At 35.9% G+C, this 21,544-nt stretch overlaps 1 protein-coding gene across 3 annotated transcripts in view; it reads left to right on the forward strand.

The window, feature by feature from the left end:
* TDRD3 (tudor domain containing 3) overlaps positions 1-21,544 on the forward strand; it is a 174,780-nt gene that overhangs the window by 113,947 nt on the left and 39,289 nt on the right. For all 3 annotated transcript variants that reach the window (XM_037140540.2, XM_053665472.1, XM_053665473.1), the window contains exon 11: positions 14,567-15,420. In XM_037140540.2, the coding sequence (XP_036996435.2) occupies positions 14,567-15,420 (854 nt within the window). The remainder of the gene's footprint in view (positions 1-14,566; positions 15,421-21,544) is intronic.

Below are 21,544 nucleotides of genomic sequence, written 5' to 3' on the forward strand. Positions count from 1 at the left end.
TCCTTAGTTCACGGAATTCTGTAATCCCTGAAGAAGCATAGTTACCTAATTCTCAGTCTGTTTGGCTGGTTGGTAATAGTTGAGAAGAGCACATCTTTGCTAGTTGTATCTGTGACCTTTCTACTTTCAAACTTGCCCACTTGTCTCTTGTAGGACTCCTAAAGGCAGTAAGAAGTAACCAACACTTTCCATCATCCTGGCACTTTCATACCAAGTTCTCCAAAGCATTGGCCACATTAGTCAGGAGGTCTTGTTTTTTTGACAGCAGGTTGAACTATGCAGTAAGTGCCAGCATACTGTTAGGAGATGAGCAGACTTTCACCACCCTGCCCCCTTCCTTTACTAGACTGTTTTTACACTGTAGGTTTTGTTACTTTATCGCCCTACTTCCTGGCACCAGTTTCTAAATTAGTTTGCTTTAAGATGTAAGACGCAGAAATTCAAGAAAGCAAAAAGGGAATTTATTGGTTCATATAGCTGGAAAGTGTTTCTCCGGCTCTGAATTCTGCTTCTTTCTGTTGGCAGACTGCCTTCCTATGATAGCAAAGATTGCCCAGGTAGCTCCAGGCATAGCATGAGGCCAACATGTAAGGTGGCATAATGACATACAAAGATATGCAGGTAAAAAGACATATCTCGATTTTGCAAGCATGTTCTTTTTCTGGGAAAAAGTAAAACACCTTTCCTCATAAAATTACTGATTCCTCAAGCTCAGGTGAGTCCCACTGGGGATGCTGCTTTGAGGTGTTGGCATCCCTGGAATAGAAGTCCAAAGAGACTCGGGGAAAGAGCACACTATCACTTGGTATCAAATCTCCATCATAATATGGGATAAAAAGTAATGAAAAATGTTTTTCAGGAACAATCAAATGGTCCTCATACCTAGGAGATCAGATAGTAAAAGACTTTCCATCTCCTTATGTCTCTATCTACCCCATTTTTATTCAGGAAGCATAGGACTTCTTCATTGATTCCATCAGGATTATTTATAAAGAGGAAGGTGAAGTTCCCCTCACTGCCTGTCCCCTGAAAATTGGGCTCTATTATCAAAAGCAGGGGAGAATTGAACAGGGTTCTGGGGCAGACAAATACAATGGATTCTACCACTAACTTAAATCACAATTCTTGTATTTACTAGTTGTGTGTCTTTGGGTAAGGTAATCTCTTAAATTTTAATTTGTTCATTGGGAAATGGAGAAATAGTAATAACACCTAAGTTACAGGGTTGTTGTTAAGATCAAATTAGGTAATGCATATAAAGTGCTAAGCACAGTGCTTGACATGTAGGCCTCCATATAATGGTAGTTCCTGCCACCACCACCATCACCATTATCATCATCATCATGATTAACAAGAGCAGCAGCAGCAGCAGCAGCCTCCACCCGTCATCTCCGTCCCCACCAGCCCCACTCCAGGTCCTCAACCCTCCACTGCTGCTTTGCAGAACTTTATCATATCATCCTCCATATTGCAGTCAGTGATGTTTCAAAATACCAGTTTGATCCTACTACCCCCTTGCTCAAAATAATTCATTCACTCTTCTCATTGGCAGAATAAAATTCAGTCTATATACTATATATACTGTTTTTATGGAGTGGCATTATACCATTTCCTGTGGATTTTGTGAAAAGAAGCATTTGGTTAACAGTACTCCTAATTCCAAATTCTGTATAATATTCAGATGTAAATAATATATTTAGATGGTAGCAGATAAAATAGTAATGGTTGCTGGATAATTCACATGAAGTTGCAGGCTTTTGGTAGCTGTTAGATGTTGGTTTTGTTTTTATTTTATTTTAATCAAATTTTAAGCCAGTTTAAATCGTTTGGCTTATGGACTTATGGCTGGAATTTTGAAGACTGAAGAACAGAGACTGCAGGAAGGAAATGTAATATGATGGTACTAGCTTAATTAGAAAAGCCGGAAGCTGATCAAGAGGAGAGAGAGAATATGAATGTGTTAAGCTGGCTATTCTTATGAAGGGTCTCCTTAAAAAAGGATCATCCATTATTGACTATTGTGTATTTACATCTAATTGCATCAAACAGCATTACTCCTCATTTCCTTCTGCAGCTGACTGATTGAAATTGATGTTGGAGTGCCTTTTTGGAAGCCAGGGACTAGTGGTAGCTGTAAGCACAATAGAGAGAATATGTAGCTATCTACACGCTACTTGTCACTTTCTGTACCTCCCTGTTCTTATGGCCTTCCCTGTCCTTGCCTTTTTTTTTAAAGTGCAAATTTTCCCCAAATTTCTAGTTAGTGCTTTAAGCTTAACTTGAATTATTTCCAGTTCTGTTTTGTGCGTCTGTTACTGTCACAGTGAGTAGTCCATGCCCGTGATACTGGTGTCACACATAGGTACAACTTAGTACTGAAATCTAGAGTCAGGAACTCTTCTAGTGATTTGACAATGCCTTAGCATTTGTTGCTGCATTTTATAAAGTAACAGTCCACAGCTGTTTGGAAATTGAAATCAGAACCAAAAACTACAAGAAAAAACCTGGCCCTTTATTACAGTTTGTTTGAAATTCCTGGTCTGTGTTGTTGTGACATAGCGGCCTCATGACTTGCAAGCGTTCTGACAGCACAGCACCTGACAGTTGACTTCCCAGGGCAGTGAGGCCGTCACTTAAAGATGTTCGGCAGATCACCAGGTGGGGAGGGAAAATACGCTGCATGCTGCACATGGAACGTCCTAATTATGAATGTAAAAGTGTTTATTGGGATTTAATAATTACATAGAGAAAACTTTATATAGATGTAGGAATAACTTTATTGAAAAATTTTAAAGGTCACTATAGAAAGTTGGTTAAAAGTAGCTTATAAGTCTGAAATATAATTTTTAAAGCACGTTTACAACAAAAAAAGGCATTTTAAAGATAAAAACAGAATGGGGTTAATTTATTTTTTGATGAAGTACCATAGAAGTGTAGTTTTTGCCTATTGTATAGATGTTACTTGGTAATTTGGAAAAATTAGAAATATAGATAACAAATAAAAGAAAAAGAAACAGCCTTTAATCTCATGACCATATTTTGTTTTCATTCTTATTTATGAGATCATATTTATGTGATCTGCTTTTTGTCCTAACAGTATAACATATTTCCATGTAATTATATATTTCTCTTAGCATAATTTTTACAGCTAAATAGCAGTCAATTATAATTCTATTTATTTTAGTGATATGAAAGTTGTTTTCAAATTTTGCTATAACAACAACCTTCAAAATAGGTTTTTACTTTTATTTATTTATTTATTTATTTTTATTTTATTTTAATTGGTGTTCAATTATAGTTCTCTTTTACTCTCATCCCAGCCCACCCCCCCAGCTCTTCCCACCTCCCTCCCATTTTCACCCCCCTTAGTTTTTTGTCCATGTGTCCTTTATACTTGTTCCTGAAAACCCTTCCACTTTTCCCCTGAAATTCTTTCTCCTCTCCCCTCTGGTCACTGTCAGCCTTGTTTTTTAGTTAAATTATTTACCTACAGATGATTTTTTTAGATATGTATGGAAGTTAAATTGCCTGCCATACATATTTTTAAGATTTGTTAGCCATGCTATCAGTTATGATATAAATATTTTTCTTTGGTTCTTAGGTATATAGAATATGGATATAGCTTTTCTCAGAAAACTGGAACACGAATCTCTTTTTCATTTTTGCCATTCTTTTATTTTTCTTCTCCTCAATTAATGGTCCATTCATTTAAACATTTATTGACCTTAAAATAAAATTATAATTGGCATTTATCAAGTATCTACTATTTGCTAGGAATGGTGCTGGGTACTTTGTATACTATTAATCCATATAATCATCTACAAATGCAAAACATATGTTGTTTCCATTTGACAGATAAGTAAATAGATTTGAAGAGATAAAACATCTTACCCATAAGAAATAAAGAACTAGGATTTAGACCCTTGACTGTGTGCTTCTCAGCTCTGAACTTTTTCTCATTTTTATATCATGATGCATTTCCAAGCACCTATTAGCTTTCTGGTAGGGAAGAGCAGTCAAGAGTTTATTAAGATACATTAAGTTTTAAAAATCAAGGAGAGATATCAAGCAGGCATTTGATGATCAAGTAGAGGTGGAGAAGCCAGGCAAAGACACAGAGAATGCAGCTGCCAAAGAAGTTGGAAGACTAGGAGAAATGCTGAGAGAGAAGGATGAGAAGTGTTCATTAGGTTCACATGACATCGGCAGTGTGCTGGTGAACATATAACAACAGGTTCTGGGAGAAGAGTAGGTGGGGCAAGGGAGGAATGCCCTGAGTTTTAGCTTCTGCTGATTTCTGTGGGGTAAATGTTTTCCCTATGGCTGATTTCTAGCTATCAACTGTTTAACATCCAGCGTGCAAGGTTTCTAAAAATCGAATAATCAGTTTTTGTACAATATTCAAGCTCGTTCCAGAATACCACTGGTTGGAGAACTTGACAAAAATAGTTCTGGTGAAGTAGTTGGGATTAGAAGACAATCTGAAGGATATCCAGTTGGTAAATGTTAGACAAGCATTTGAAAGACTATTTTGAAGAGAGTGCTAAGAATATTAATATAGCTTGAAAAAGTTGTGCTGTAGGCTTGGGGTAATGGGTGATTTATCTTCCTGCCTATTTATCATATTTTTAAAAGGTTGCATTTTATTTTTATAATATATAAAAAACATCATCATCATATATTAACCATGTGTGATAGGAATGAGATATACTGTGTGGTTTTACACTTTGTAATATGTCAGGATTCCTACAGAATATATTTATAGGGGAAATAGTTTATATAGAAGAAATAAAATATATAAATTTTGAGCCAAGAGGCAAACTTTAAAGCCGAAGAACTATGTAATTATTACAGAATGTACACATTATCTAAAGGTATTTTACACAGAAATCCCTGATTTGTACAATTGAAAATATTAGTCAAGAGTTTTTAGGTGAAAAACATCTCATGTATAAAATGGCTTAAATATAAACATAGGAATATTCCAAAGTGTTATACTTCTGTTATAATGTGAATTTGTGTGTTAATCAGTCAATACTACCATTTTGTAACAAATATCTTTAGTGATTTGGTTTTTGTTTTGCTTTACTTGTTGAGGGATTACTCAGCAGTAATCTCAGCTGTTCTACTTGGATCAGTTTATACAGCAGTAGGTAACCTGTTGTACCATGGTACTATTGTCACTGAGCAAAAACAAAACAAGAAAACCAAACCAAACCAAACAAACATACAAATAAAAACATTTGGCTGCCTCTCACCACAAAAGCCAAACTTGTGAGGCAGATGTTGGTGTGAAAGGAAAGATGTTTTATTCAAGTGCTGTATTTATTTATTCACAATCTGGTAGAATGGCAAATGCCTGTCTCAAAGTCCATGTACTCAGCAAGACCACGGAGTCACCGTGGTTGCAAGAGCCATAAGGTTGTGTACTCCCAGGGTGGAGAGTATACGAACACACAGGTCGTCAGTGCATCACCAGGTGGCCAAAAGAGCAAAACAGGCTCCCTCCTGGAAACCAAGGGCCACATAGCACATGGAGAGAACAGAGCACCATGTGAATCCAGATCATGAGTGAGAGCAAATCACTGGGCAGGTCTTTGTTCCTCTTGTATAATGTTAGTTTGAGTGTGGTATGGACAAGGCACGTTTGCATTCTTCAGGTGGCTCCACTTCCCAACCAAATCCCCTTTTTTCCCAGGCTAACTGACAGGCCTCCTTAGTCAGCACCCCTCCCTGTGTCATTTTGACTTGGTATGGTGCATGTGCCTACCTTCCCTTGACCTTCCCTTGGTCCCACCCCCAATATGGTACTAGAAGATAACCTATGCAGTTATATTATTAGCATGCTCATAAGATAGCTTGGGCCGTACCCACTGATACTCTTAGCCTTCTACACACCAGTCTAAGGAAGCTCTTCCTACGACCCTCTTGGTCAGTGAGAGATTCCTTGGGCTTCAGACATACTGTCTACCAGTAATTTTGTGACTTTTAAAAACTAGTACTGTAGTCCAGAAATGGACATTCCATTGGCTTTTCTTTTTAAAAATCCTATTTATTTTTATTTTCCTGCTCCTTAAAATAAATTGGCTTTAAATTTCACCATATGTCTTGGCCTCAAATTGTAAGAATTCTCACTTTTATTTTGCTATGGTTTGGGTTCAAGAACATAATTGCAAAGATAATGTGTTTAAGATGATCACGATTATGAGCCTGGAAAATATTAATCAGATTGGAAGAAAAGATCATACAAATTAAATTTAGTGTTTTGCACCTGAGTGATGCTTCCTGTGTGACAGCTTCACTAGTTCTGGAATATTATCCTTTCAGTTTTTATAGGTTTGATAATATATCACAGTACTATGTATTTAGTTGGTATTTCCAGTTTATTTTCTTCAATAAACAATATTTGAGTTGAAGCAGAAATAACATGTAGTCTTTATGTCTAAATGGTTTTTGACCCACAAAGTTAGTGCCTTATGTATAAATGCCCAGCTTATCAACAAGAGAGCTATATTTTACTTACCGACAGATGTCAATGTACAGTTGAACTTCAGGCATCTGTGGCTGTGAGTAGTGTGGGAATAACAGTAAGACTGCACTGTTACATTTGATTCAACAATTCTTGTGTTATTTTATGTCCAGGATATCTAGAAAGATACAAATAATCTAATTTTATAGGAGTTGTATAAGAAGTGTACCTCAGAAGTATGACCATCAGTGCTTATTTACACATGAGTTTGATTGGAAGGAAGGAAAGTGGGACCACTCCTAAAGGAGTGGTGTGTGGGACCACTCCTTTAGGGACCAATCCTAAAGGAGTGGTCCCACATACTTTAGGATTTTAGACCATTAGGATCAAGAGTCAGATGACTCAGATAAAACACAGCAACTAAAAGGAACATGATAGGCTCTAGAAAGTAACGTCACCATATGCACTATCCTCATCTCCTGTTTTAATTTTTCTTAATTGGAGAAAAAACACTATACCCATAGAGAGGTGACACAACTAATATTTTTCCTCTTGAAGTTATTAGGAAAACACAGAGATTAGGATTATAAGAGATTTTGCTACCAAGATGATGTGAGTAGACAGTAATTACAAATAAGCTTTATTTCTAAAATAGATTTTTCTTCATAAAAGCAGTGCATATTGAGTCTGGGAAATATTGAGTGGTCATTTATTTAGTCCACAGTATTAACTTGGAGCTTACTATGTGCCAGGAACTGTGTTAGAAAGGGGTGTATCGGTAAACAGAACATGGTTCAAGGACCTGAAAGTCTAGCAGGGGAAGGAGATTCATTCAGGCAGTTTGTCTGTGCTTCTGTTGTGCATGTTACCTGGGACAGAGGAGGGGTGCCTGGCTCAGTCCTTGCAGGAGTGGGGAGGAGTGATGTCCTAGAAGAAGAGCAGTCTATGCTGAGGACTTGAGAGAAGTTACAAGGAAGACACCTGGGACACGTTCAGGCATGTGCAGGCATGGATACGCGTGTGATCATAAGACATTGAAAATGCTCAGTACAAGACTTTCTTTCACCAGGAAGCAAGGCTGTGTTTTAGAGTGACTGTTAATAACTGATAGAAAAAAAGGTGAAACTATTAGAAAAGCCATCTGAAGAGGTCATTACAGAAGTTTTTAGAGGTGGAAGAGAAAGCAAAGTTAATCCAATGGCATACTTTCGGTATGTGATATGTGATGTAATTATAACCCCCAAATTTGTTTATATAGAAAAAAAAGGAAAATCAGATAAGTTGTGTAGGTGTATTCTCACTTAATGGATCAATTTCTACAAGTAATACCTTTTTTAGCCCTGGCAAAAAAATTTTTAGTGCTAATCCCAACCTAGGATTGCCATGAGGAAATACTGAAAATAACTCATGATTAGTAATGATTTAATGTTAGCAGCGTAATGGTAGCTTTATTCAGGAGGGATAGCAGGGAAGTTATCTTGAGGCCTGCAGCCTGCCTGCTTCATCCCAGCTAGTCCTGTGACCTTGGTCGAGCTTGTACAGCCTCCTCATCTGGGAAATGGGAATGTTATAGTTGTGCCCTGAGATCAGCTCTTTTGGTCTTCCAACATATGAGGAATTTTATGTACTCACTGAAGTAAACTTTTTTTTTTGGCAATTGTAAGGACCAGCTTGGACTTTTCATGCCTTTTAAACGTGCCTGGAAAGGGACTTCTTTACAGTTGCATTGTTGATGTGTGTCGCCGTTTCTCAGAGTCCTCATGGCTTGTACATTTGTAGTAGTGATGATCTTATGCTTCATACCCCTATTTTTTTCTCTCTCTGTTTTATTAAGGGGATTTTGGGCACTAAAAGGTTAATTCTTCAAACACTTAATATTATAAATACTTTGTGAGCTTAGCCTTAAATTTAATATGTGTCATAGTTATGAAAGAATTTAATAAGAACAGGAAAACTTTCTATCTTTGAGTAACAAATGAAAGAAAAAATGCTGTGTCTGATTATAACTACTGTTTATTCTTGTGTCTATTTTTTTCTGGGGTTTTATGTCTTTAATTAATTTATTTGTTTATAATGGACATCAATTTTGGAATATTGGTATGGACAACCTTTTTCTCTTTAAAATGCAAAATTACTGGTGATTGTATTTTTATTTAGCCCTGCATAGGTTTTGTGAGGGGACCATATTCCCTCCTGAAGGAAGCGTCTAGCCCAGGACTTCTGTGCCGCTGTTCTGTCTCAGATCGCCCTTCCATGCTGTCATTGCACTTCTTAGTTTTTAGGAGTCAACCGAAGCACCGCTTCTTCAGAGAACTGAAGTATTTGCCTCCCACTATTCCCAGTTTTATCACAATGGTCTGTAGGTGATCTTTTTAGGCTTTTTCACAGTTCTAAGCTATGTCATTTGTTTACTTACTTTTTTCTTGCCACTTCCCATTGTACCTAAGGTCCCACAGGATGGAGAGGTTATGGTTCTTCCCTTTTTCCTGTGTGGTGACTACGGCAGGGTTGCCTCCTGTCTGTTGCAGGTGTGCAGTAACTGTCATATAGAGCAACTGAATGGAGAAGTGAGGTGAATAAGGTCACAGCTGCTCAGTGGTGGGGCTGGGATGTAAGATGGATCCATGAGAAAAGCAATTTCACCAATATTTTCAAATTGAATTTTTACCATAATCCTGTGATAAGTATCATTATCCACACATTACTGACGAAGGAACTAGGCTCTTTCTGACTTTGTTAGAGCTGATCACTGGGAAGAGGGAGAATGAATCTATTTGGTTGTGAGCTTAGTGTTTGTGTTGTGTAATCTTTTTCTATGATCATTTGAATTCAGTCTACTGACCTTCAGTGTGCAAAGCCCAGTGTGCTTTGATGCCCACCTTTCTTACAGAAAGCAAGATAGAAGACTAGATTTTCTATTTCAGTTTGCACCTTTAGCTGAGGTCATGTGAGACAGTGTTAAACAGGGAATTTTCAGCTTGGAGGCTTGTTTCATTCCCATTGTTTTTAGTAATTGTATCTTTCAGCAAATATTTACGGAACGCCATCCATTTGCCTGATCCTGTTTTATTAGGCACTGAAGAAAGCAATGCACAGTAAGACTTAGACCAACCCTACTCTCAAGTTGGTTAATATGTACTAATATTTAAAGTATCCTCTTTTAAAAAACATGCCATATTGAAATAAATGAGATACCTCTATGCATTGACTTGGAAACATGCCCATAGTATACAGTTAATTTAAAAAATATCCTACAGCCTGTGCAATGTGCATGAGTTCATTTTGTATAAGTAAGTAAATGAATAGGCAAGCAGAGTTGTATGTATGAATTATATAAAAAGAAAGAATAACCTCTGGCTCTGGCCAGGTAGGTCAGTTGGTTCCAATATCCAAGGTTGTGAGTTTGATCCTTGGTCAGGACACATAAGCAACCAGTGAATGGATAAACAAGTGGGACAAGAAATCACTCTCTCTCTCTCTCTCTCTGTCTCTTTTTTCTCTCCCCCTTCCTCTCTCTCTCTTGAAAAATTAAAAAGAAAAAATAACCTCTGAAATTGCTAACAGTGGCTCTCCCTAGAGGTAGGTAGTATTAAACAATCAGAAGATAGAACTTTCACTTCATATAAGATTGTAAGTAATTTTTACTTTTTAAAACATTTCTTAGCATTTTTAATAGAGAAAAATTTAAAGGGTATATAGAAGAAATTTTATTTATAATATTTTTAAGTGATAAATCATATTAGGATGTGATTTTGATTTTTCTAATATATCTAAATTTTCTCTATAATATGAATCTGATCATTGGACAACAAACAATTTTCACTAAAGAATTCTTTCTGCCCTATTTTTAACAAGAAAAAAACCAAAACCAACCAAACAAAAAAATTAAAGCAAGGTAAAGGTTCTAAATAAAGATGGGGTTGGTGTTGGTGAAGTTGTGTAAATAGGAAAGCGTCTTGTCCAAGTATTGTTTTTTCTTGATGCAGTTAATTATGTTTATTTGCATGATTATAAGTGGTAATATGTATAATAACAATGAGAGCTAACATTTATTGAATCCTTTTAAAGCCAATTATTGTTCTCAGTACTTGCTTAATCCTCTGAGGTAGGTGCTAATATTATCCCTATCTTAAAGCCAGGGCTCACAAAATTTAAGTAACTTGTCTAAGATTGCAGAACTACTAAGTGGCAGAGCTGTGTTGTAACTCTGCAGGCTCTCTCCAAAGGCGTACCTTACATGCTATACTAAGTGCCAGTTGTTGAGCTTCTGAATAGCAATCAAACTCTTAACAGGGGTTTTAGTTTTTCTGCTTTAATGTAAAGATTATTAATTTTGTGTCAGTATTCTGGCAATCCTAGTATACAACTTAATTTTTTTCAGTCTATCAGGGTTTGTTAAAGAGCTTTTGTGATTTCTGCATATCCCTAGAAATGAGCAGATGTAGGTGATAAACTTGTAGCTGAAATGCTGTTGGTTGCATTTTATTTTCTTTCTCTGGGCAGGCAGCTTGGCATTTTGGAAAAATTGTGGGCTTTAGCTTCAGTTGGATTTGAGTTTAAATTTGGGCTTCAACATTTTCTAGCTGCTGGCTTTGCATTGTTTCTTCACTTGCAAAATAAAGATAATATTATGGCCCTTTTGGGTGGCTATGAGAATTACGTGAAGTAATGTAGGCAAAAGACCTGTGAAATGGAGACAGGCACATAGTAAAATCTTAGTAAATTTTAAGCTACTTCTTCAAGTAGGTCTCCCAAAATAAAATGAAGAAACAAAAATGTACCTTTTTATACTATGAGATGCAGGCACAACTGTGACTGGAGAATGAATATTCTCAATAAATTCATTCTTCATTCTTAGATTTCAAATCATGATGATGTAAAAACTATTGTCATCCCATATCTTTTAATCATTGTAAAAATCCTGACCTTGTGTAACAGCAACATTTTATCACAAGTCAAACTAAATTCATACACCATTCTTTGATCAGTTTTTTTGATATGAGATTTTTTCACTTTGATCTTTTAGATGTTTTCAATTTGTTATTTTGTGATGAATTTTTTTATCACATCTTCCCTTTTTTCTTCCCTTTTTTCCCTTTTTTTCTCCTGTGTACTATTAAATGTTACCAATTTCTGTTTATATTTCTGTATGTCTTTGAGTAACTAATGAAAAAAATTTAATGTAAATTTTTGTGTCCATTCTTTTCTGGGATTATTTATTATAATAAACATCAATTTTGGGATATTGGTATGTACAATTTTTTTTCTCTTTGAAATAAATAATTACCACTGATTATATTTTTAGTTAGAATTATACCTGAGAAGGTAATTTTTTAAAAGTTGATGCATTTTATTCTGTTGTTTACAGAAAAATAACTCGATACGTTTTTTATTAGAGTGATTGTATACCTGACCTGTGGTGCTGGTTGGCATTTTGGGTGATTTGGAATCATCGTACCTCTTCAAGAAGGGTAGCAGAGAGCAGGGAGATTTTGACTGGAACACTGAGAAGCTTTCTATTTGATTTGCAGGTTTATTTCTTAATTAACCTTCCCATAGTTTAGTAATTGAGCACTTTCTGTTATTTTTTAATAGACTATTTCAGTTTTAAAATATTTACTTTATATCTGACATCACTTAACTGTCTAAGGCAAAATGTACTGGGTTTAAGGAAATTCGAGGATGATAAAATATTTAAGGACTTTCTTTTTTTGGCTTATTATTTTATTTTGAAATGAAATGGGTATATATGAAAACTGTTCTTTTAAAAGCACAATTTTATCCTCTTCATCATAGAGTTTAATTTTTTTAATTCTTATTTAAAATTAATTTTTTATAGATTTTTCTCTCACTGTATTATGTTAGCACATAATTGGAAATGAAGTATGCTCATAATTAGTAAAATCACTTTTTTATTCTGTAATCTAATGAATGTCATCAATTAAGTAAATCAGGACATCTTTACTTTTTTGTTGTTTTAGAAGAACTGAAATCAAATTCTCCCATGCCTAGTTGAAGCTTTCATGCTCTATATGTGGTTATCTAGAACCCAGTCTACAGTTCAGGATACTTAGTTACTCTTGCAATGACCTAATATATCTGTACTTTCTGACCATCATAGATATTAGTGGCCCTAACTGGAATAATAAAACAAATCGATCCCTAAATACAACCACCCTAAAATGCTTAAATCTCAAATATGTATTCAAGCCTACTGATGACAAGTAAAATATCTTAATATTTGACTTACTTTAGAAGCTGAAAAATTTCTTTAATTCACTATATGAGGGACTTTACTTTCTTTTTGTTTATTACATAAAACTCTATAACATCTGTATCTCAAGACTATAGTAGGGAATATTTGATATTTGCGAGTGTGGGGTACCTAACACACTGCAGATAGAAAGAGGTGACTACTGTTTTTATTCTCTAATAATGGATGACAAATGCCAATATATGCTTTCTGCTCAAAGTGCTCATTTGTATACTGCTTATATTCACTACTGTTCTTGCTTCCCTGAATGTTGACTCCTGGGTTAAAGAAGGAAAATGCCAGCAGAAACTAAAAGTGACTATTTTTATTCTCTTTAAGGAAAACTTAACGTTGAGTTCAAGTGTTAAAACTAAGATATTTGTGTTATATTTATAAAAGCAAATCTTGGGAAAAAGTCATTTTTAGAAAATGTCTCTGTAAATGGTCTTGGCTAGTATTTGATATCTTGTGTATTTAAAAGTCTTAATTCTTTGTCACAAAATGGGTGAGTTGATTGGATATAGAATTATACTTAGAAAAGCTTTCCTTTATTTTCAAAGATATTTAAAACCAGTTAGATTAGATAGGCTTCCAACTTCCAGTGGTTCTGTTGAGAAGTTTTGTTTTGTTTTGTTTGTTTGTCTATTTGTTTTCCTGTTTTGAGTCTTGATATTTAGTCCATGCTTTTGTTTTGTCCCTGAGGAACTTGTAAAGGTTTTCTTTTTCTCCCTGTCAACTTGAACATTTTAGGTGATACCTTTCTGACTCCAGTGGGTATTTGGAAATGTATGGAAATAATAGGAATTCTGGGAGAGTGTGCTTTGGCAATTAGTGCCTGGAGGTCAAAGATATTAATTTTCTTGCAATGCAAGAAACAGTCTCACCCAAAATGTCAATAGTGCCTTTGTTGAGAAATATTGTGATCCTTGGGAAATATAAGAATAATTCTTACCTGATATTTGGTCAGAATTGACCAGATTATGGGGCATGACAAGGGAAATAAGACATGTATACCAAAGATCAATCAGTATATTTCATAATAATGTTATAGACCTGTTGTGTGAAATAATAGAGGAAGAAAAGTATAAGTGACATGGTACCAATAGAATAGAATAAAAATCATTCTATGAAATAACAGTCAAGTTATCTATCAGTATATATTTACCATGTTACTAGTTTTAATATCTAGCTGGATATTTCTTGCACTATTGTGCCTAATTATATTTTTGACAATTTTCTGTATTTCCAAATAGTACCTACTTTGATATGTCAAGAAAACTATTAATTCTTTTCTATAGTGGGATATCTGTTTGTAATCCAAACACTTAGCAGTTCCAGGTTTAGAAAGACTTGAGAAATAGCATTTTTGCAAAGGCTAGAATTTGACTGACAATAATAGCTATACTTTCCTAAATTGGAGTAGGATTCAGAAAGAAGTTGAGCAATGGTTATAAACTTGTGCAGGTTTATAGCAGCTTCACAGTTAGCAGTTTGCAGTTCTATTTCAGTAATGTCTTGGGAAATGAATTACTGAGGTTGAATATATAGGTAGCTATAAGAATGCAAACATTCAATGACAAAGACAAATTGCTTTTAAATTATCCACAAGTTTTCCATGGTTTATACATACCATTGTTTTACTTCACTAATGTGGCTGACTTGGGAAACTACATTAGAAATATATGAGTCTGAGGAAGCAGAGAGGAATGAGGAAAATGAGGAAGGAAGATGGTAAAAGATTAAAATAGGAGTTTGATAATTTTGTATTAATATACTAATTGTTGGGCATTCTAAAATAAATATTGAGAGTCATCATTTTAATATGCATATGATTTACTTTTCAGAACCTAAATCACAACCGCAGCAGCTTCATCAGGGACAACACCGATTGCTGAATACTGAGCAAAATGGAATAAAAGATAATAATCAATCAAGATATCTTCCTCGAAGTGATACCAGACAGCCAAGAAATGAAAAACCTCCTCGTTTTCAAAGAGATACCCAAAATTCAAAGTCAGTTTTAGAAGGCAGTGGATTACCTAGAAATAGGGGAACTGAAAGACCAAGTACTTCTTCAGGATCTGAAGTTTGGGCTGAAGAGAGAATCAGATGTGATAGACCATATTCTAGATATGATAGAACTAAAGACATTTCATACCCTTTAAGTTCTCAGCACAATGATGGTGCTTTTAAAAAAAGGGATAACTCTATGCAAAGCAGATCAGGAAGAGGTCCATCCTACGCAGAGGCAAAAGAAAGTCCACTTCCTCAAGAATCCATAGATTATAATAATCAAAAACGTGGGAAGAGAGAAAACCAAACAGCAGCAAATCCTGATTATTTTTATGACAGGAAACCACGAACAATAAATAATGAAGCTTTCAGTGGTATAAAAATCGAAAAACATTTTAATGTAAATACTGATTACCAGAATCCTGTCCGAACTAATAGTTTCATTGGTATTCCAAATGGAGAGACGGAAGTACCACTGAAGGGAAGGCGAGTAGGACCCATTAAGCCGGCAGGACCCATCGCAGCTGCACCCTATGATGATAAAACATTTTACAATAGTGGGCCCAAAAGAAGATCTGGGCCAATTAAGCCAGAAAAAGTACTAGAATCATCTATTCCTATGGAGTATGCAAAACTGTGGAAACCTGGAGATGAATGTTTTGCACTTTATTGGGAAGACAATAAGGTATGCTTGTTATAATGGTATTATATAGTGATATTACTAACTGTAACATTCTAGTGAGACTGTAGAAAGCCATTGCTTTGGGACTGGAAATTTTGTTCAACATTTGTACCTGTTTAAAGTCTTTAAACATTTATAAATGTGTGATTTGTAAAAGAGGGAAAACACAATACTTAAACTGTTTTTTATTGATGATTAGGAGAATTGATCTCATAAGATTTGGTTAGATTAGGTTTGATTTTAGCTTATGCATCAGAATAGTATTGTAAAACTGGTTAAGTGAAGTTGGTAAGTGATTTCACTTACCATCCACTGAATTATTAATGTTTGCTTTTCTTTCTAGTGAAATTATACTAATTCACAGGGAAGAATATCAAGCGAGTGGCACAGAGTTAAATTCTGCAGATTTCATCTACATTAAAGACAATTTACACAGACTACTTTTTTAAAAAATTAAGAGAAATATTCATTGTTTAGCTAATAGATAATTTAATAATTATTAAACCAATAATTTAAACATTCCTTTGTTATACATGATATGCTGGCTAAAAGGGAAAGAGGGAAATTGAGGAGAAAAGGAAAGGGAAAGATAGAAGGTGAGATCAAGAAGGAATACAGTGGATCAGATAGAAGAGCTTCCTGAGGGAGAGAAGACCAACACAGTGAGAACAGGACTGAGGAAGAGAACACAGGGATTCTCTGAGAGAAATGCCTTTCTTTGCACATGCTTACCTTCTGCCCAACATTTTCTACCAATTACTCTTCTCACCTGTAAGGGCTGGACTCAAAAATCACTTCCTAAAAGAAGCCTTCCTTAACCTGCCCCCTTCTTCCTCCTACATTATTGTCTTTCTCAATTGGTGCCTTATTCATTTTCTAAAAGTTAAATATTTTTATTTTCTTTTTTCTTTAAGAAAATTTTTTTATTGTTGTTCAAGTACAGTTGTCTCCATTTTCCCCCACCACTCCCTCCCACTCCAGCCATCCCCACCTCCCACTTGATTCCACACCCCCTTGGTTTTGTCCATGTGTCCTTTATAGATGTTCCTGAGAACCCTTTCCCTTCACCCCCATTATCCCCTCCCATTTGCCCTCTGCTTACTGTCAGTTTACTCTGATTTCAACGTCTCTTTTTATATTTTGCTTGCTTGTTTGTTTTCTTAATTAGGTGCCACTTAAACATGAGATCATATGGTATTTGTCTTTCACTACCTGGCTTATTTCACTTAGCATAATGCTCTTCAATTCTGTCCATGCTGTCACAAAGGGTAGGAGCTCCTTCTTTCTTTCCACTACGTAGTCTTCCATTGTGTAAATGTACCATAGTTTTTTGATCCATTCATTTACTGACAGGCACTTAGGTTGCTTCCAGCACTTGGCTATTGGTAATTGTGCTGCTATGAACATTGGGGTGCATAGGTTCTTTTGGATTGGTGTTTCGGGGTTCTTAGGATATAATTCTAGCAGAGGAATTTCTGGGTCAAAAGGCAGTTCTATTTTAGTTTTCTAAGGAAATTCCAAACTGTTTTCCACAGTGACTGCACCAGTCTGCATTTCCACCAGCAGTGCACTAGGGTTCCCTTTTTTCCACATCCTCTCCAACACTTCATGTTTGTTGATTTGTTTATTGTGATGGCCATTCTCACCGATGTGAAGTGGTTGAATAGAAGTGGTGAAAGTGGGCATCCTTGTCTCATTCCTTACTTTAGTGGTAAATCTTTTAGTTTTTACCCATTGAGCAAGATGTTGGCTATAGGTCTCCCGTATATGGCCTTTATTATGTTGAGGAATGCTCCCTCTATTCCCACTTGCTGAGTTTTTATCATAAATGGGTGCTGTACCTTATCAGATGCTTTTTCCGTATCTATCAATATGGTCATGTGATTTTTGTCTTTCTTTATGTTTATGTGCTGTTTCACGTTTATTGATTTGTGAATATTGTACCATCCTTATATCCCTGAGATGAATCCCAGTTGATCATGGTGTATGATCTTAATGCATTGTTGGATGTGGTTTGCCAGTATTTTGTTGAGGATTTTAGAATCTGTGTTCATCAGCAATATTGGCCTGTAGTTTCCTTTCTTTATTATGTCTTTATCTGGTTTTGGGATTAGGATGATGCTGGCTTTATAAAAAGACTTGGGGAGTCTTCTGTCTTCTTGGATTTTTTGGAATAGTCTGTGAAGGGTTAGCTTTTCCTTAAGGGTTTTACAAAACCTTGAAGGTTTTGTAAAATTCTCCTGTGAAACTGTCTGGTCCAGGGGTTTTGTGTGCCAGGATTTTTTTGATTACTGCTTCGATTTTGTCAGCTGTTATTGGTCTTTTCAGGCTTTCTGTTTCTTCATTCAGTTAGAGGAGAATATAGGCAGGAAAATCTCTGATATTCCATGCAGCAGTATTTTCACCTATGTGTCCCCTAGAGCAAGGGACATAAATGAAGAATAAACAAATAGGATATCATCAAAATAAAAAGCTTCTGCACAGGTAAAGAAAACAGCATTAAAATGAAAGGTGAACCAACTCTATGGGAAAATGTATTTGTCAATGATACCTCCGACAAGGGTTTGACCTCCAAAATATCTAAAGAACTCACATGACTCCACTCCAGGAAGACAAACAGCCCAATTAAAAAGTGGGCAAAGGACCTGACCAGACACTTCTCCATGGACATACAGGGGGGCCAGAGACATAAGAAAAGATGCTCAGCATTACTAACTATCAGAGAGAAGCAAAGTATTTTTTATTTTGATTCCTGGATTGATAGCTCTCCCCTACCATACTTTTAAGTTTATTAAAGACAGGATTATGTCTGTTTAGTTTTCATCTGCAGCCCTTCTTTTTTCCCACAGTGTAGGGACTTAATAAACATTTTGGACCTTGTTCATTAGTTAATTTTGAGGGAGCAGTTGTATAAGAAAAAAGTAGAGTGGTTAGGGGACTGGAGATACCAGCAAGATAATGAAAACAGAGGTAAAGGAGTTACAGTGACAGAGAGCTAGATAGATGTGAGGATCAGGTAAAAGAAAAAATATTTGAGGTAAATATTTCATAAGTAAAGTAGTTTCAGTTGATAAAGTTAGAATGTGTCCAAAAGAGTGTGTGTGTGTGTGTGTGTGTGTGTGTGTGTGTGACTAAAAGAAGTGGTGGAAGCAAAGTTAACTGAAAATTTCAAGGAATTGAAATTCAGGCCAGGAAATGTGGGTGGATCGTCTAAAGAGATGCTGTAGGCCTTGGGATCAGGAACCAGGCCCCATAATGTTCAGTGGATAATGAGGCATCAGCTGAATGTTAGGTGTTGTTACCTGATGATACCAGCAGGGAGGGTACAGATGGTATAACTAAGTGGCATAGTCTTAAAGCATTTATATACATGGGGGATGATACTCCTCTAGTAGCAGCATCTATTGCCTAGTTTTTATTCAAGGCTAAAAGGAGGGGCAGAGATAGCACTGGTTGTGTTTTTCTTTTTTTCCAGAAAAGCAAAGCCTTGCCAGAAATATCAACAGGCAATCTCATTAGTTGGAACTGATGAAATTAGTTGGAACTATTAGTTGGAACAATCTCATTAGTTGGAACTATTTTACATGGCTACTTCCTAGCTAATAGGAAGGCCTGGAAAGCAACTACTGGTTAGATTATTACACTTTCAACTCAAACTACTCACTTTCCAAAAAACAAGAACTATTTGATTTGGGTAATAAGGGATTACTTATATTTATCTGTTTCTCACTCATGATTTGTAGACCTAAGTGTCTACCACAGAGTGGACTTTGTGTCCGATGCTTCTGTGAAAGGTTGATTAGGATGAAAATGAAAAAAATTTTTTCCATATTGGACAGTATGGGATTGTTGGTGACTTCGAGGAGCAGAGGAGCTAAGTGAGTGGAGTTCAGGTCTGGTAATGTTTGAAAGGCTTGGTCAACCACTGGGACTGTCCATTAAAATCTCATAAAGAGCATGTTCTAGTAGTAAGTGTGAACTACAAAGAAGGCATTGCAAACTCTAAGACTAACCCTTACAAAATCAAGGATATCTGTTTGTATTCTGTCTGCCTGTCCAAAGAAAATATAATTCTCTTTTAGGGAAAAAATACATTTTCTAGAACCTTTTCAATATTTTATCTGCAATGTCTGGCATCTTATAAAAAATTATGAGGCATGGTTTAAGAGAGAAAGAATATGATTGAACAGAAACAAAACAACAGAGAAAAATAAAAGACCTACAAATATTGAAATATTAGACTTAGCAGACAAGTTCTTCAACAAATATTGAGCATTCAATAAACCATGACTGAGTAGCTGCTAAGTGGGTATTTGGGATCTATCAGATAGTTTGGGCTGTGCTATTGCCCATATACCTTCAAATACCTAATGAGATTGTTAATAAAACTTTACTTTTAATTGTAATTGTCTCAAAAAATTCAATAATACTGAAATCATCCATTGCTGCTACTGAATGTATTCAAAATAATATGTCTTCTGAAAGACAGTTTCTAATAATTCCCAAGATATTTTGAGCTTTTAAGAGTATTATTAGAATGATTGGATGATCTTCTAAGGTGACTACTTTGGTTTTAATTGGATTTATAATTTTAGTTTAGAGTGAGGGACTATGGATACTATATAGATTATACAATTAAACAATGAGATAAACAGTATTCACCCCCTGAAAGAGATGAGATTAGTTATCTTCCGAAGCCACCTAATTTAAGAAATAGCTTTTAAATACTTTGTCAAGAATAAGCACATTCTGGCCTGGCTAGTGTGGCTCAGTGGATTGGGTGCTGACCTGCAAACCAACGGGTCACCAGTTCGATTCCCAGTCAGGGCTCATGCCTGGATTGTGGGCCAGGTCCCCAGTAGGGGGTGCATGAGAGGCAACCACACATAGATGTTTCTCTCCCTCTCTTTCTCTCCTCTGTCTAAAAATAAATAAATATAATCTTTAAAAGAAAGAATAGGCAAGTTTCTAATTTTCTAGTCAAGTGACCAGGTTGTGAAGATTTAAGAAAAAGCATTAGCTATAACTGTCATTAGGAAATCATAATCTTAATTGAATGGTAATGATGTTTTGGAGCTGATTAATTAATTAGTATAGTCTATCACTTAAAAGATTCTTCCCAATATCTTGCCTTCTCTCAGGCTTTATTTCCATTGAAGGATTTGAGAACTTGGAACAGTTCTTTCTCTAGACTGCCGTAACTAGTTCAGTTCTTTCTGCCCACTCAACTGGAATGCTCTAACAACCTCCAAACTGGTCTCCTTGCCTTAAACCTTATTCCTTTTAAACTTGTCCTTGAAACTGCCACCACTGTGTCCTGGACTTAGACCATGTCATGCTTCCTAGGTAAAATCTTGTACCTGTACAGTAAATACAGATTTTAACAGGCATGCAGCGCCTCAGTCAGTTGGCTGTAACCTTCTTGTCCTGTCTGATTTTCTACTGATTGACCTTCTCACATCATGCCGTAATTAATTTTGAATTCTCTGTAGTTTTCTGCACTCATCTTCATGTTTTATGTCTCTGTAACATTCCCTGGAACAAACTCCCTTCTCAGTTCTTTACTTGGCTAAAGTTTCTTCTCCCTTAAAGACTATATATGGATTGTCATCTGCCCCAGGAAGCTCTCCCCAAACACCTCAGCCTTATCATATGCCTTATCTTATCACTACACCTTTATTACAGTGCTTTCCACATTATAAGGTAGCCATTTTTTTTTTTTTTTTTAGAGAGAAAGGAAGGGAGGGAGAAGGAGAGGGATAGAAACATCAATGTGTGGTTGCCTCTCACATGCCCCCTACTGGGGACCAGGCCTGCAACCCAGGCAGGCATGTGTCCTGACTGGGAGTTGAACTGGCAACCCTTCAGTTTGTAGGCCGCCGCCACTCAATCTACTGAGGCACACCAGCCAGGGCTAGAAGTCATTTTTCACATGACATGTCTTTATGAAAGTGTAAGTTCTAAAAAGATGTCGACTTGTTTGTTTTCCTAGGATATATTATGACTCATTGTTTGTTGAACCTATCTAAACTGACATAATTATCTCAGAAGCTTACAATTAAAGCATAGGTCCAAAAAAGGCATCAATTCACAAAACACAGAAGAGGCTAAAGAAATAAAGGAGGTA

The sequence above is a fragment of the Artibeus jamaicensis genome, unplaced genomic scaffold (assembly GCF_021234435.1).
Source record: "Artibeus jamaicensis isolate MK-2021 breed Jamaican fruit bat unplaced genomic scaffold, CSHL_Jam_final contig_415, whole genome shotgun sequence".
NCBI lineage: Eukaryota > Metazoa > Chordata > Mammalia > Chiroptera > Phyllostomidae > Artibeus > Artibeus jamaicensis.